At 46.5% G+C, this 16,839-nt stretch overlaps 2 protein-coding genes across 5 annotated transcripts in view; one reads left to right on the plus strand and one right to left on the minus strand.

Annotated features, from left to right (window-relative positions):
• Pacc1 (proton activated chloride channel 1) overlaps positions 1–7,784 on the plus strand; it is a 45,213-nt gene extending 37,429 nt beyond the window's left edge. For 2 of the 3 annotated variants that reach the window (XM_076548222.1, XM_076548221.1), the window contains exons 5-8: positions 2,838–2,980; positions 4,145–4,289; positions 5,496–5,603; positions 6,512–7,784. In XM_076548222.1, coding sequence (XP_076404337.1) covers positions 2,838–2,980; positions 4,145–4,289; positions 5,496–5,603; positions 6,512–6,673 — 558 coding nt within the window. In that variant the 3' untranslated portion in view covers positions 6,674–7,784. Of the gene's footprint in view, positions 1–2,837; positions 2,981–4,144; positions 4,290–5,495; positions 5,608–6,511 lie in introns of those variants that run through there. The other variant, XM_076548223.1, reaches the window with a different exon arrangement.
• Positions 7,785–8,683: 899 nt separating this feature from the next.
• Ppp2r5a (protein phosphatase 2 regulatory subunit B'alpha) overlaps positions 8,684–16,839 on the minus strand; it is a 49,539-nt gene continuing 41,383 nt past the window's right edge. For both annotated transcript variants that reach the window (XM_006972101.3, XM_042258860.2), the window contains exons 5-13: positions 16,343–16,473; positions 15,291–15,350; positions 14,317–14,425; positions 13,530–13,583; positions 11,916–11,966; positions 11,601–11,720; positions 11,388–11,515; positions 10,774–10,875; positions 8,684–9,728 (exon numbers count right to left, since the gene is read on the minus strand). In XM_006972101.3, the coding sequence (XP_006972163.1) occupies positions 9,596–9,728; positions 10,774–10,875; positions 11,388–11,515; positions 11,601–11,720; positions 11,916–11,966; positions 13,530–13,583; positions 14,317–14,425; positions 15,291–15,350; positions 16,343–16,473 (888 nt within the window). In that variant the 3' untranslated portion in view covers positions 8,684–9,595. The remainder of the gene's footprint in view (positions 9,729–10,773; positions 10,876–11,387; positions 11,516–11,600; positions 11,721–11,915; positions 11,967–13,529; positions 13,584–14,316; positions 14,426–15,290; positions 15,351–16,342; positions 16,474–16,839) is intronic.

Genomic DNA, 16,839 nt, shown 5'->3' on the forward strand with positions numbered 1-16,839 from the left:
TTCTGCTCCTTACAGAACAGGATAGGATAGGACAGGAGGACAGCCCTGCACACTGGTAGACCAGAAGGCTGGAGGAGCTAGTGTACCATGCAGATTACTGATTGGAACTGGTTGATGGAGCTGGCCAATCAGAGAAGGCTCATAACCCAGGACAGGACTGCTGGGTGGTGCCGGCCTCTGGCCCCCAGCTCAGCATGACTGAGTGACTGAGTTTATAGAGCATGGCTGATGGCTGGGACTCCGGGACTTTGTCCTCTCTGGTTGCAGAGCTGCTGGGCAAGGTGTGTCTCTGGGTGCCAGGCCTCAGGACAGCCTCTGCACGGGCTGAGGGAAGGCCCTCTGCTCAGGTGTGGAGGCAGAACTGCTGCAGGCATCTCAGGCGGAAACCTGGCCTGCTGGTGCTCCCTGTCCACAGCTGCAGTGCTCCCGTGGGTGGAGAGTGTTAGGCAAACAGATGTAAGCACTAGGGAGACGTCTGTCCACCCTTGGGCCACTACTTGGCATCTGAATCCTGTATTCCTAACTGAGAATGGACAGTTGGTGTCACTGGATGTCACAAAGCCAACATGAAATAATGACCTGAAATGAACCGGCAGAATCCAGTCAAGAGGGGACCGCAGCCAGGAAAGTGGCATCTGGACTCCTGCCTCACCTCATTCTCTCTGAGAAGCACAATAGCCCTGGTGCAGCTGTGCCCGTTCTGGGGACCCCTTCCTCTCCCCCATGACCTCGCATGCTTCCTACGAGGCAGCCGCTCACACTCAAAACTGTTGTATTGCTACGGTAGTTCATAATTTCAATATAGAACCCGTGAAATGAGGGGCACAGAGGTCAAGTGTTTTCACGGGAAGGATGTTAGGTGCAGTTACCACCTCCAGTTCTGAGGATGGTAAATATTCTCCATCAACTCCTTCCAGCCACACGCTGTGAACCTCAAAGAAGTTTCCTCCTCCCTGGTCACCTGCTCCCTGAGCAAAACCCAGCGTGTAATGACGTAATGAGGAGACTGGTGTGGGGTGTGTGGGCATCCAGGGCACATGGGAGACTGAGGTGGGAGGACCTTGCTCAAGGCCAGTTCAGCCTGAGCACCGCAGTGAGACTCCGTCTCTGAAAAAGGACCAGGGGGAGTAAGATGCACCGTTGTGTCCACGTGGTGAGGATGACTGGAGTGTTCACAGCTGCTCCGCCACTCTGGTGACAGCCAGCCAGGGCCTGTGTGGCAGGGGACAACTGGAGTGTTCACAGCTGCTCTGCAGCCCTGGTGATGGCCACCCAGGGCCTGCATTTCTGCTGCGGTGTGCGGCCAGCTCCTTCCTGCTGCTCTCTGGGAAGGTGGCTGCTGCGGCCTCATCTGCAGGCTGGTCTGCATGGCTGCAGGCTTGGCTGGTCACATCAGAACTGGATGTTAGGAACCTGCCCTCCTCCCCAGGATCTGTTTCCAGCTTGAGTTATCTGGGAGAGCTGGCAGGCTGGGAGGTGGCCTGTTCTCACTGCAGGGAGCTGTTAATGTGCAGGCTCTGGCTGACTGAGCCCACTGAGTCCCGTGACAGTGACCCCTGTTGAGGGTCTTATCGGGTCCCTGCCTAAGTCTTCAGGTTTTTGTTGACTTCCTGGTTTCTTGTGCTCCGGATTTCATGGTGGTTTGCCTGTAGCCAATGATTTGCTTTCGCACAGCCAGGGCCACCCCCTTTCTGGTCTGTAGGATTGATTGGTGTGCCCCCCACTGCCTGGTTTTCTCACCACCCACAGGTGAAGCTCATACCACCTCTGGCTTTTCTACCCCCTGTAGCACTGAGTTGCATCTGACAGTGTGCCGGTCAGGGCACAGGCTTGGCTCCTGTGTGGAAACTCGCTTCCTGAGGGAGCAGCCTGACTGGCGGGCAGGGTCACGGGGGGGGGTGGGGGGGGGGGTGGGGTGGGGGGGTGGGGGGGGGTGGGGAGGTGGGGGGGGTGCTGCTTCACGGGACTGCCCAGCAGTGCCGCTGTCTGTCCACATGGTCAGGGTCAGTTTCTGAGCACATGCCTGCTCCCTGGAAGGTGAGAGGTGAAGACTAGAGGCCAGGGGAGGGGAGGTAATCTTCTCAGTGACTCCACCAGTTGTCTCAGTGGAAAGCCCTGGGGAGTTTAGCTGGGCGTTACAAGCTACTGTTAAAGTACATTTAGGAGAGAGGGGAGCGCATACTGCAACAACTGGGCTCTGGGAAGAATATGTGGGAGGGACCGGACCAGCCCAGGGCACAGTTACCTTCCTCAACAGCGTGATGTCCTTGGCAGCCCAGTCCTGGCTCAGGGACAGACCAGTGCAGGGTACAGGAAGGCAGGAGGCAGGTTGGGAGCCAGTTGCTTGCAATGCCACATAAAACTAAAGCCAGGCGTACGTAGTATGTATATGTAAGATTTAAAACATGACCCTGGGGAATGTGGAAGTACTGGCATTCCTTCGCAAGCCAACCCACAAGGCATAAGAGAAAGACGAACAGCCTTCATTCACTGTATTGAATCGAAAACTCCCGTCAGTAGATGACATCAGGAGCAAGGTTAACTGGGACACACCAACCCCACAGGCGAGAGCAGACGCCCTCACCCAGTAAAGGTGCTCCACAGCGTGGGCAGCCTGTGCAGGGGGACATGTGTCACACTCAGCTGGGCTCAGGTGCTGTGCCGCGAAGTCCCCCTGGCCAGCTTGCATCCCTGAGCAGGAGGGTTTGGCTGCCGTCGCTGGAGGCTGCTGGGTGCCCTGCTGTGGGTCTGCCAGCCAGTGCTTGTGGGTGAGCCTCTGCGGGCACTGGGGGTGCGTGCAGCTCCGAGCACTGAGGCTCTGACTTGTTTCCCCACAGCAGTCCGCCCTGATTGTCCAGGGACCACAGGAAGTGAAGAAGCGGGAGCTGGTGTTTCTCCAGTTCAGCCTGAACCAGAGCAACGAGGACTTCAGTGCCATTGACTACCTCCTCTTCTCCTCTTTCCACGAGTTCATGCAAAGGTGGCTGTCTCCTGCCTTGCGCATGTCCATGCTGGAAATGTAGGGGTGAAGCTGGGGAAGGGGAGCAGGGCTGGCTCAGGATAGGAGGTACCCTAAGAACCTGGTGGTCCGTTACGTTAGCTGCAGTTAAGCAACTGTGGATGCAGTGCCGCCTGGAGAGGGCTCGCGGTCGGCCTCGGCTGCTGAGGCGCCTCCTTGCCTGCAGATGCCTGCCCATGCCTGCCCATGCCTGCAGATGCCTGCAGATGCCTGCAGATGCCTGCAGATGCCTGCCCGCTGACAGCTCCTGTTGTCTTCAGACACTGAAGGACAATTAAGTGCCATCTCTGGGGCTTAAAACACTTGGTAGAAAGTAGGAATACTCCTGTCTGTCCCTGCCTAGTCTTGCTGAGCCGAAGGCTCCATTCCTATGACGTAGGATGATACGTCACAGTTTCCATTGAACAGAAAGTCACAGACCACCTCTGCCATCCTTCCCACCCTGGATCTCTGAGCCCTGGCCTCAGTATCTCCCCCACTGAAACCCTTATTCTCCCCAATGAGTCTCCCGTCTGCCTTCATGTCTTTTTCTATGTAAACTGTTTACAGTTAGAATTTTCCTGATCCTTCAGTGGGAGGGTGGTGGTGTTCTAACTGTCCCTTCTAGGACCAAGCTCTGTTTTTGAGGCAGGGTATTACTCTGTAGCCCAGGCTGTCCTCCGGGTGCTGAGGTGACAGGTGGATGCCACTGCACACTTGCTCTCTTGTGCTTAGCTTCTGCTTCATCTACAGTTCTCAGAGGGAGGTTGAATTTCACTGAGTGTGGCACACCATGCTTCAGCCATAGTTCAGGGTGCTTCCAGAAACCCAAGTGTGGATGACTGAGCTGGTGGTGGGGGTGATGGGAGAGGGAAGGAGTGTGCCCATGGTGGAGGTAGGGTGGGGGGCGGGGATCATGGAAACCAAACGAAGGTATAGCCACGTTGGGCCTTGCTTTTGATGCTAACTGACCAACAACCCTGGTAAAACAGTCAGATTCTGGAAAGGGAGCAGGGAATCCATAGCATCCTGGTTGTACCAGAAAAGAAACCTGCTTGATACGGGACTAGAGTTTGCTTTGGCCACACTGGGCTCCAGCTGTTGGGCCTGGATTAACCTGGACCTTCCTTCTCTCGCTTCCCCAAGCCCAGACAAAGCAGGCTTCATGCAGGCCTGTGAGAGTGCCTACTCCAGCTGGAAGTTCTCAGGAGGCTTCCGCACCTGGGTCAAGATGTCACTGGTGAAGACCAAAGAGGAGGACGGCCGAGAAGCTGTCGAGTTCCGGCAAGAGGTAGTGGCTGTTTCCTTGGCAAACATGATGATCTCCACAGTTGAATCTGTGGTGGAGGCAGACTTTGAGGGGAAGGGTCTTTTGGGTAGGGTCCTAGGATGAGGATATCTTTAGTAGTCCTTGTGAAGGCTTCATGTGCTGAAGGCAGTCCACAGCAGCTTGCTTGTTCTCCACAAAACTAGCTGTCCTTGTAGACATGGGAAGCATTTCCTGATGCTGCCAGGGATTGTGGGGGATGAGGGGACCAGCCATAGTGGGGTGTGATGACCTGTGAGGATGCAGAAGATGAGCTGATCAGAAAGCTTTTGGTCCCTTGGCCCAGAGCCAGGAGTATACCAGGTTGAGGCAGGAGGATTGCTGGGGGCCTTTTACTGTGATCTGGGAAGAACAGAGGAAGACAGAAAAGGCACGTCTGTGGGATGGGAAGGGATCTGCTTGCTTCTTCGGGAGTACTGCTTCATTACAATTGGAAATAACCTAGCCCTACCTCTGCCTTAGTGGTGGTTTTTCTAGTTCTCTCTGGGCACGTGGAACCCTGGCACCTAGGTCTAGTCAAGGGACAGGATTTTTCCTGCCTTCGGTGGTGACAAACCCTGAAAACGACTGCGAAATGCTATTGTAACATGACTGCCCAGTCCCACAAAGGCTTGGCGTGTCCTTAGTCACCGCACTCACGGGCAGCCCGCAGTAAATCTCAGCATTGACTTTCTGTGGCCAATGTGAGCATCAGATCAGAGGTGGCTGTGCCTTTCAAGCTTGTCTTCTCACCATTATCTCACGGAGCTTCTTTCATAGCTGACTGGCAGATCTTATACCTACTAAGTACTTACAGAGCTGCCTTGTCACATGGAGTGGGGGCCACACTTTGTCCCTGTAGACTTGAAGGGTTAGACTGCTTATCCCTTAAGACCCAAGTATTTTGAAATTTGGGACTTTTGAATTTGTCTTCTGTAGTAGATTGAATATGGCTTAATTGTGAGTCCCAACATCTGATGGCAGGCATTGTAATCTTTTCTCTCCCAAAGAACTGTAAAGCCCCAGCCAGCTCTGGTACCAGTGAAAAAGTCTTGTATATGAGACTTGACTTTCCTTCCCTGGAAGATGCTGTTAGGAGAGCCAAGGGCCGAGTCCCTTCCTGCTTCTTCTTCCCAGGTCCAGGCAAGGGAGGGCCCAGAAGTGCTAATTCTCTGTCTGTTCTGCACCTAGACCAGTGTGGTTAATTACATTGACCAGAGGCCGGCCGCCGAGAAGAATACTCAGTTATTCTTTGTGGTCTTTGAATGGAAAGATCCCTTCATCCAGAAGGTCCAGGATGTAAGTACTGCTAAGAGTGGCCTTCTTCACGTCATCACAAGACATCCTGAGATGATCATGGCAATAGGGAAGAGATTCTAAAGCTCAAACACGGACACTTCAGATCCCAGGATGGAGTCTGTGAGATGGATATATTTTTGCTGTCACCCTTGGCCTAGGCTCTGTGTGAGGGGTGAGGCTTGAGGCTAGGACAGCTAGGGTGAAAGGAACTGGTTTACAGCTGTGCACGTAAGGTATGTGCCCTGATGCTCTTCACCTGAGCTACCTGTTAGGAGAGGCTTATTTTGGTCCAAGTAGAGCCCTTGAAGTCCCTTGAAGCATGCACCCCAGCAGTCCTGAAGGCAGAGGTATGGCCACTGTGCATATGTGAACAGGCTTGCAAGTGCTTTTTTTTTTTTTTAGCCACACGTGGGAATTCCAGAACTCACCTAAGTTTGGTGAGGGAAAAGACTCTATGGAAGAGTCCTTGTCCTGCATGCACAAGGCTGAGTCCATCCATTAGCACTGCACAGGGATAAGAGTATTCAATGGAGACCAAGCTATTGCTTTAAATCATTGCTAGACAGTAAACGGCTGTCACGGGGCTCCATGGGATAAACAACTTCAGTGAAAGAAAGGTTTTTGGCTGAGTGGCTGGAGAAAGTGCTGAGCTGGAAGGATTATAAAGTCCAGACAGGACAACATCCCAGCAGGGGAAGGAAGGAAGGCGCAGAGGCGGAATGGCAGAGTCCACGTGATGAGTGTAGGGGCCACATCTGGAAACCGGTAACTGAAATGAGAAGACTTGGGGGGAATTTATTAAGTCTGAATGAGTGGACACACATGGTGCTGGTGACTCCAAAATCTAAACCACAGAGTCGAGTCAGGGTCGATGCAAACCAACAACCCCATTTTCCTCTGTTCCACAGATCATCACGGCCAATCCCTGGAACACCATTGCACTCCTCTGCGGGGCTTTCCTTGCCTTATTTAAAGCAGCAGAGTTTGCCAAACTAAGTGTGAAGTGGATGATCAAAATCAGGAAACGATACCTAAAAAGAAGAGGCCAGGCAACAAACCACATAAGCTGAAGCCGCCGTGTCCCGCACTCCGAACCGACGGAAGCCTTATTTTCCCATGGACAAACCAAGCCACCAGCAATCCTGTACTCACTTGAAGGGACCTTACAGGGAAGGACAGTCTTTCAAACTGGATGGTCAAACCTGGCTCAGGAGGTTGTTCGAGCCCACAGGCAAACATCCAATGAATAGCCTGAAACTTATTTAAGTACTTAAATTATTAACAGACATTTTACAGAGCTGTCTAGTGCCTTGGAGGGGGTTTGTGGAAGGCAGCTTTTTCTCATTTGTTCATTAAATAGTTAAGCTCCCTCTTTACCTTAGATTTTTTTTTTTAAAGTGGACAGATATGCCCTGTATACAAAATTCTTCATGACTTTTACACCATCTACTGTTCTTACTTAGCAACTTGTCAGAGTCTAGATGACACTTTTTTTTTTTTTAATGTAGCCCTGGTGGAACTCATTGTTTAGACCAGGCCTGCCTCTGCCTTCCCATTGCTGAGAACAAAAGCCAGTACCACAGTGCCTGGTCTTACATGAGACTTTAAAGGCTACTAGAAACTAGTGATGACATTTGTGATGGGCTGTGTTGACGGAGGTGTGAGCTCAGTGGTCGCTGCTGGAAGCACTTGCACAGATGTGTATAGTAGGTGCCTACTTAGTGTACCTTGATTTCATTAACAGGTAAATAAAGTTGGGCTAATACAAAAGGAGTGAGTGTGAATACCCTAAACTGGACGTGTTCACACTGTGACCACCCACCCAAACGGCACCACGGTGGCTCTGACCCGAGGTCTGTCACCACTGCTTCCAGGGAAGGTAAGCTGGACGTACCACACTATGAATAAGCTGCTTAGGAGGTCACTGTGTCCTGAAGAAACACTCACCTAAAATGGTGGCCTTTAAGGCTTTGACAAATAGCACTTATCTAAACCAAAGCCTGTCTTTTCCAAATTGTGTGTCCAGAGGGAATATGGTAACATTCAAAGAATGCACAATTAGGCCTTGGGGAATCTGAAGGGAACTGCTCACATGGATAAGTTAGGCATTTTTGTCTCCAAATTTAGCAGCAAGAAACTGTTTTGGCTGAATCTCTCGAAATAAACTTGTATAATGAAACATCCCCTGCTACCTTTCTGTTTCATAGATGTACATGAATTTAGAGTTTAGACAATTTTTTAAATAAAATGCCATTACAGTATGTAATGCTGAGCATAAACACATCAACAACATTAAAAGTAAGCGAAAGGCTCCAGGTCTATCTAGGGGCAAGAGTGCAGCCCTGGTGGTAGGGTGTGTGCTTAGCATGGTTACAAAACTCTAAGTGGCGTATCACTTTAATAATTAAATACCTAATGAAATCTGCCTCAGCGAACACTAGAGCTTTCCTGTATTGTGAAAAGTTAAGCTATTACATTTGCTTTAGATAATTAGGAAGTATTTTTGCCTACTGATTGAGTAGAAACCAAACTCCCACTTTCTGGAAAGGCAAGCCTGTGTTTTATGGTAGGGTTGGTTGTCCCAGCTGTGAGCAGCACAGGGCCTTAAGGGAGCAGCTTGTGTGACTGGATGACCCAGTGACCCTGGAAAGTTCACTGCTTGATAATGTGGCAAAAATTAAAAGCCACTGTACTGCAAGGAAGGTTTTTCCAGGGTCATGGAGGCTATCCAGGTTGCTATCACAGCAGCAGGAATCCCGTGCTCATTTTTAACTAGTGGTTGGTTGAAACCATGTTACAGTCTCCCAGCCCGTCACAGAACTGCTGCTGTTGTAGATTGAGACTCACCTCCTCCCCCTCCCCTGCCTGTTTTAATTAAAACTAGCTTTAATGATAAACCAAATTAGAACACAGAGGGACATGAAGCTTGGGATTTCATAAAAGATTCTTTCAATGGTTACATTTCAATAAATGGCCAGATTACAAATCCATGGACCACAAGCATTCTAATTTTAATTAGAATACATCCACAAGTAGTGATTTTCTATAAATATCTCCCAGTTATAAAAGAGCAGATGACATAAGGCAAAATACAAACATAGACTTTATTAAATGCTGCTCAATCCCCAGTGAAGATCTTTCATTATAAAACAGGTTTCCATACAACGGCAAGGCAAGAGGTTGGAATGGTACTGATAACAACATGTGAGAAATACCTGACCAGGTAAGAACATACAAGGCTTCTACATAGTCAATGCATTTCCTTTAAATAAAGCCAGGCAGTGACAGCTAGCAGTCTGCATCACACCGTGGGACTCAGAGCCTCCACCCTGCAGGCAGGCCTGGGGTCGGGCAGTCGAGGACTGGGAAGGCCCTGCCTCCAGCCTTGGAGAGGAATGAAGGAGAGGTGAGCCTAGGGTCCACCTGCTGATGCTACTTTGTTACACTCTGGGGTGCTGCTGCTGAAGGGGGGTTGGGAGCAGTCAGAATTTTGGTTTACTTTCCCCAGCTTTCATACTTTGTGCTTCAGAAGCCTGGAACTGCAAGGTGTTGCAGAACCCAAGAATGGCAGTGTCTTCAAAGATGTGGGCTCTTATCCCACCCTCTCCCTAGGAGAGGGGAAGGACAGCACCTCAGTTCATCTTACGGAGCTCTTTCCTCGGATGTGACGAGGGCTGCAGCACTGTGAAAGCACAGAAGATGCCCCGCTGTGTGCAGCACAGTCAGAAGTTCAAGTGGTGATTCTCCCCACTCCCACAACAACCTCGCTCCTAACACGATGACGGTGACGGTCGATGATTAGGCAAAGGTTACAATAGACTGTGGCCATGATACATCACAGGGCTATGTTTAGTCCAGATTTCTTTCGCTTACACTCGCCAGGAAAAACCGGCCTCCTAATTATATTATACTGATGAGGTTTGCTTTGAAGTTTTTATAGATTCCAAAAAAGTGTACAAAACTGCCCACCCAGCAGAGGTGGGAGCTGATCTTTATTTGGCACTTGTACTGCCGAGAATACTGTGCATGTTATAAGCACTGTTCTGTTTTTCTAGAGCCTTCTTTAGCTTCAACTCTTCTAATTTTTTCCATAGTTCTTCACGTTCCAATTCTTTCTTTTTCTCTCTGAGGAGAAACCAACAGTTTTAATCAGAAGCTCAAGGAAGTCACTCATTGGCAGCTTACTGTGTGGAATACCTCATTTTTGTCGCCCTCCCAAGTGGTTGTAGGCAGCTTATGTGACCACACATGGATTAGCTTACCATAGTCACTAGAGTGGCTCCAGGTCAGAGATGTAGAAGCCCACCTTTCCTCCTACCCACAGAATGGCAATCTACCCACCCATCAGTTCATGTTCAGTTTGGGTACAGGCCGTAAACAGGGGCTTTTATTTCTACAGCTCATTTTAAAGAATCTGGCGACAGTCATGTGACCAATTTACAGTTCCCTACTCACCTCTTTCTGCCTGTTGCTTTCTGGGCTCAGACTGTGTTCCTAATTTCCACCTGAACTCTGTGGGGTTTTGTTTGACAGAGGGTCTCAACTATATAGTCCTATCCGTAGAGTCAGAGATCTGACTGCCTCTACTTCCCCAGTCCTGGCCCACTAGGCCCTGGTGAACTATTAAGAGAAGAATGCATTCAGTAAATTATTGGAGGGCTGGATCTTTTCTATGTAAACAAAACAGCTGGTGACAGGCAGCCTTGATGGGTGGAGTAGTCACTGCCCACCTTATGAGGAAATGGTCACTAAGGCATGTTCCTAAGGTACATCCCCTAAAATACAGCACAAGGAACAACAGGTAACTGTCATCCTAAGCCAGGGCCGTGACAGTATGCTGACCTCAATACCACCTGCTGGTAGTCCACAGCACTGCAACTGTCAGGGAAGGCAGTGTGGACAAACGGTTTGTGTAAAATACAGTGTACATGGTACTAGCTTAAGGTTCAGTATGAGACCAACAGAAGAGCACAATCTAACCATTAGAGGAAGAGAGTCATGTCACCCTTAACAAATTTATAAAAATACCAGGATTACTTTTCTGGGCAACGGCTTTAGTGCTCAGAGGCTTTCAAATTATAATGACTAAAGTAGTCACCATAGATCCAACAAACTAAGAGATAGACCTTTCTGAACTGAGTAACACTGAATTATAAAGTATATCAAGTACCTCTGTCTCTCGGCTTTGTAGGAACTAGTAAGATCATCGAAAAGCTTGCCGTTCATCTCCATTAGGGTTTTCAGCACATTGTACACAAGCGCTACAATGGTCCTGAAGGAAAGAAGCCAGTTCAGGGTTAGCGGCCAGCAGCCGGGAAACACCACACTTTCATCTCTGAATTGGGCTGGTGTCCGCAACTCTGGTTACATGAGCTAGAGGTGCATGTATGATCTGATTCCAAAGCTTACACCTTTCCTCTATGTTATGCTGAGGTTTAACATAGCTAAGCATATTCTGGTTCTCTTCATGTGTGTCTCATCTGAAACCCTGGGTAGCAAGATGAAAATATCACAGATGTTGGAATGTATAGTCTTAAGCTCCCAGCTTGGGAGGCCAGGTGCAGCTCAGCCACATGATGTTTCCGAAAGTGTACTGGAGCACGCTTTGGTGAGACCATGTGCTAAGAAGCGTTCGCATACAACTTTAATATCTGAAACTGTGATGTTAGGTAGCCTGCAGTAGAGGTTTCAAATGGCTTAAAAAAAAAAAAAAAGAGTAATACATGATTTCAAGGCCAGCCAGGGCTATTCATATATTTAAAAAAACAAAAATAAAAAACTTACTGATTCCAGTGTTCTTTGGAAATTTTATACAAACTGGCAAACATAATTGGCAGAATTTTATCAATATTCTCTTCAATCAAACTAAGAATATATTCATTATTCCAGAAGTACAGTGCTCTTTCTGCAACCTACAAAAGATAATGAGAAACATCAAAATTCACAGCGGAAAAGGATGGAACAAATCAGAATGTCACCCAGGAAGGAAGCTGATACCTGAAAATGAGAACTGGAGACACACTTGGATATCTGCTTAAAAAGGGGCTCTTCAATCTTTTTGAATTGTGTTGGTTCAATGACATCTAAGATTTCTTCAATTTCTCCTAAAAACATCACCTAGGTTAAAAAACAAGTGTTAAAAATTTTACAACAAATGACACTAATTTAGAAGCTGTGGAGACAGGCACACCTGCACACAAGGAAGTGGGCACAGCAGAGCTGTGCTAACCGCCTCCCCGCTCCCCACACGCTGGAGCAGGTCAAGACTGCAAAGTCTGACTGCAATGCACGGTATTCTTTATTAAAACCTACCTCTTTCTGACTGCATGTTTTTGGCCAAAATTTCAGCAGTCCTCTGATCACCTACAAGAAACAACAGAATTTAGAATGAACTGAACAGTCGGGTGTGGTGATGCATGTCTGTAATCCTAGTACTTGGGGGCACAGGGCCTGGAATACACCAGAGCCTGTCTGACCCCCATTAGCTAATGTCAGGATAGTTACTCATTCCAAAATAAAGCATTCAGCACTCAGTACATGAAAATTCCTACTCAGCTTTGCACTTGGGCTAGTTCAACAAATACATACTGAGGGCCTGGGACATAATACCATGGGACAGAGGTGAGCAGATGGAGGCTCTGGTTTTCGTGGAACCTACTTACATTCTAATGGAAGAACATCAACATAAGTGACCAATTATAACACGAGAAAATGAAATACAACCTGACTGGGTGAAGGAGGTTATTTTACAAGAAGTTTTTTTTTTTTTTTTTAAGACTGTATACCAGAGTCAAGAATGACCTTGGATGTCTGATCTTCTGTGTCTGCCTTCCTCTATGAGGCTTATGGGGGCTCTGTGCATGCTAAACCAGCACGCAATAAACTGAGCTCAAGCCTCAGCTCTTCACAGGCAAAGAACAGATAATTTCCCATTATCTAAACTTTATAAAGTACACATTTTAAAAGCCAGAGTTCCCAAGTTATTTCTAGATTGTCAAAATCAAGGTACAATAAAATATTAGGAGACCATATATGTCAACAAACAGTTAAAGAAATTGTGCTCATTCAGTAGTGCACTAATAGAAAAACTAGAATTGTCAAAATGGTTCAACTCAATAGGTTAAAAAGAAAAACAGAATATGTGACCTTCAAAACTCTCCTTAACCTTTACTCACACCACATTAAGTTACAGTCATTGTGTGCCAGGTAGGAGCCATCAAGAGTTGACAGTTCACCTCATTAAAGAGCTTTAGCTTCGTGTGTTCCACAGTGCTCTGAATTCCGATTTATCTTTGAAATTGGTTTTCAGCTGTGATACTGTAACTACTTTTCAAGTGAAAGATGAATACCATGCATATAAATTTTTAAGCACCCCTAGGGTTAGCCTAATACAGTTGAATTTAATCCTTCAGTATTTGTATTTAAAGTGCTTAGAAAGCCTTCTATCATTCTATCACTCATTTTACTAATGTTGCAATCGTGTGTATGGTCTGTTGGGTGAGCTCAAAATCCCAGCATTTAGGAGGCTGAGGCAGGAGGAGCATAGCGAGCTAGAGGCCAGTCCAGGATATACGTAGCGCAGCCAGTGCTGAAGGTTACACTTCCTTTTGCTTCTGGTGCCTTCCATCCTCACCCTAACTCAGTACTTTTCTTGATAATTATCTTTTCACTCTCCCGAATTTTCATCTTATGGGCAGATAAACTCTAAGACTGTAATCCAAACTGCTGAAGGCGAGGAAACCGTCTTTCTGTGTCTTTCTTCTGAACATGAACTCAAGGGGATGGCGCTGGTGTTGGGTGTGTTTGCACCGAGAAACAGACTCCAGGGAGCATGCTCCCGCCCCCCAGAAGCTGCTCCCGCCCTGTGACAGCGGCTGCACAGGCAGGCACTCATCAGACAAGCCCAGGAGGGAACCCGACGCTTACAGGCTCCGTCAGTGTTGTGTCTTTCTCCAGGAACTGCACCACACAGTATGCCAGCTAAAAGGTAAAGACAAGTGGAGGAGACATCAGTCAAGTAACATTCAGGGATACGAGATATTTTCACATTTACACAAAATGTCACTTGAGTTTTCAGTTGCAGTATGGGATGAATATATTCATAATTGTGTAATTTTTAATTCTTAAAGTAAGTTCTAAGTTCAGCAGATTGTTAGCTCTAGACTTGGTTAACTTTAAAATACCCATTTAGACTTCCAGTGACTATCTGTGAATATGAAATAAGCAGATTATCCTCTAAGGCAGTGGTTCTCAACATGTGGGTCGTGATCCCTTTGGGGGTTACATATCAGGTATTACATTATGATTCATAATAGTAGCAAAATTAGTTATAAGGTAGCAACAAAAATAATGGTAAGGTTAGGGGTCACCACAACATGAGGAACTGTATTAAAGGGTCAGTGTCAGGAAGGCTGAGAACCACTGCTCTTAAGTTTAACAGTGACCAGGACCTTTCTAATAGGTCATTAGGGTTTGATGTGTAAGATTCACTCAGGGTCATGTAGCTAAGTAGCTTAGCTTAGGTCCTGGACCTGAATATAATAAGTAATTTCTATGTCTAACTTACAACTGTACTAGTAGTATGTAAACAAACTCATATAAAAATGTGCCAAAGCAAATTCCTTAACAGACATAAAACTAGCATCTCAGTATCTCTCAAACCTTTGCCTTTATATTAAATATTCATTTCATTTGCAATTTTTCTGAAACTTACCTGAGCATGAAACAAAGCCAATCCTTTTGCAGTATGCATAGGAATAAGAACCTTCATTAGAAATTGCTTATGTTCTGCTTTCAGTGGCAATGCAAAGCCATTGATGATGCTGGAGGGAAGAAAAGGCAGGGGAAGAGTTAAGTAGTCACTTTGATTCCAGAGTTCACTATCTGTGCGCACAAGAAAGAGCATCAGCTTCAGGGCTGGAGCTGTAAGGCAGACTCCTGCGGGCTCTGCTCCTGCGGGCAGTGTGTGATCTGTCCTGGAGGTGTAAGGCAGACTGCTGCGGGCTCTGCTCCTGCGGGCTCTGCTCCTTCAGGACAGTGTGTGATCTGTCCTGGAGCTGTAAGGCAGACTCCTGCGGGCTCTGCTCCTACAGGCTCTGCTCCTGCGGGCAGTGTGTGATCTGCCCTCTACACTGTCACTTCAACTCTTCGTTGCTGCATTTACTTTTCCTCCCAAAGCAACAGGAGTCTGTCTCAGTGCTGTTAGAATTTCCAACAGGTTCTGGGATAAGTGGGGATTTTCTCCCACATTTTTGAAGAATCTGGAATTAATGTAATTCTATCATGACTTCTGTGTAGTGAACAAAAAGGAAATGTGTATATAAAACCAAAGACTAAAGAACAGCTAGATTAGGAACAGCCTATCAACATTTGGGTAAGAACTCCTGTAGTGAATGTCTGATAAAATGACAACTCCTATCTCTTGCCAGTTAGAGCCTAAAACATTTGTGGCATATACACCACAGCTCCAAAGGGAGAAGGCTGTGTAGACCTTACACACAACAGTATTTTATACACCACGGCCCTAAAACCATCTTAGGCTCTGTTGTTGGGGGCTGAACCCAGGGCCTCTAGCATTGTGTTCTGAACTCTAAAAATATAGGGACTCATTTTTTTCAACTCCAGCTGTTTGGTACATAAACCATTCATTCAGTACTTAATTCTTAAAATACAACAACCCACACCTACCTTCCTAATATTTCAAGGAGTTCAGCCACACCATTGAAATGTTCTGTTTCATATATAAACCTGAATTTGAAATAAAGATAGATGTAATAAAATGTAAACATCAGAAAACAGGCTAGAAAGAAGAGGTGAGGAAACCAAGCCAGGGCTGCAGTGACAGATTTTCTCTGAACTGTTTAGCCTAAGGCATTTTGTTCACCTCTCCCTCTCTTGGAGACAGGGTCTCATGCATCCCAAACTGTCTTGAAGCTTGCTCTGTAGCCAATCTTGACCTTTTGAGCTACTTGCTCAAGTCACATAAAATTTGCCACTTGAGAATACCAGTCTCATTTCATCTGGATTATTCTATTTTACTTAATATATAAGGAAGAGGGAGAGATTGCTCAAAGCGGCCTTTCAAAGAAGGAAACCACTGCTCACAGATCCAAGGAAAAGGGGTCCCCTGTTTCAGCTGCTCAGAACTTTTCTAGAGTGTAAATGACATAGGCTATCTACCCACTGCCTTTAAAGCAGATGACAGCGGGAAGTGGGGTGACACAGGGCTGCAGATGAGGGACAGAGCACTGACCAAAGGCTCTTGGGGGGCTGTCACCACTCACGTCCAGTTCCAGCCTAATTCCTTGTTTTCAATTAACTGAGACAAGGAAAATAAACCTGAAACACAGGTATTAATGTGAAGCAAATGTTTCACAAGTATTTAAATCATAGTCCCATATGGATTTTAATTAGCTTTGTTAGAAAAAAATCAAAAGAAAGCACTTTACAGGTATTGGCTTCATAATGAATGATTGCTTCAGAAAACTAAAAAGCTCCACGAAAGTTTTTCAGCAAATTCTCCTTTCATCTATCAAACACTGTCCTCACTCCCACTGCCGACCTAGAGGAGGAGGTCCCACGCGTCTCAAACGTGAAGCTGCCACAAGTGAGACCACGAAATGGGTAGGAATGACGGAGATCCCATCAGCTAGGTCAGGTTTCAGATATTACAATTAGCCTAAAGGAGCTGGGTTAAAGGAAAGGCGTGAGGGGAAGAGTGCTCTAAACGCTGAATTTACCTGAGGAAAATGTTGTTAATTTGCTTTCTGATGAACGCTCTCAGCCCAAGAAACTTCCCGTAAATCCGATGCAGAACGGTCTTCAGGAAGTCACGTTCTCGAGGATCTTCACTATCAAAAAGCTCCAGGAGCTTTAAAAAAAATCTGACAAATTACTTTAAAAAAATAATCGAGCTAAAACCACTCTTTTTTCTAATTTTGATTGTAACACTGCTTATGAAATCTTTAACCTTTTCCCTAAATATTCTGCCTTAACAGATTTTATCTTTGCTAAGTAAATGAAATTGAGGAAAGCATGAATATTTTTACTAAATTCATCTCTATACATTCTTTGTGTCATTTTAAAGAATATACTTTATAAAAATAAGGCTTTTTTAACCTTGCCAGTGACTTTAAAATTCTTTCCTAACATAATTTTAAGTGTTATAATTTGAGAGACATTTAGTGTTTTTTGATAGTAAATTAAAAACTTGGTTTTTGAGACAGTGACTCATTAT

The sequence above is a fragment of the Peromyscus maniculatus genome, chromosome 11, assembly GCF_049852395.1.
Source record: "Peromyscus maniculatus bairdii isolate BWxNUB_F1_BW_parent chromosome 11, HU_Pman_BW_mat_3.1, whole genome shotgun sequence".
In the NCBI taxonomy this organism is placed as follows: Eukaryota; Metazoa; Chordata; class Mammalia; order Rodentia; family Cricetidae; genus Peromyscus; species Peromyscus maniculatus.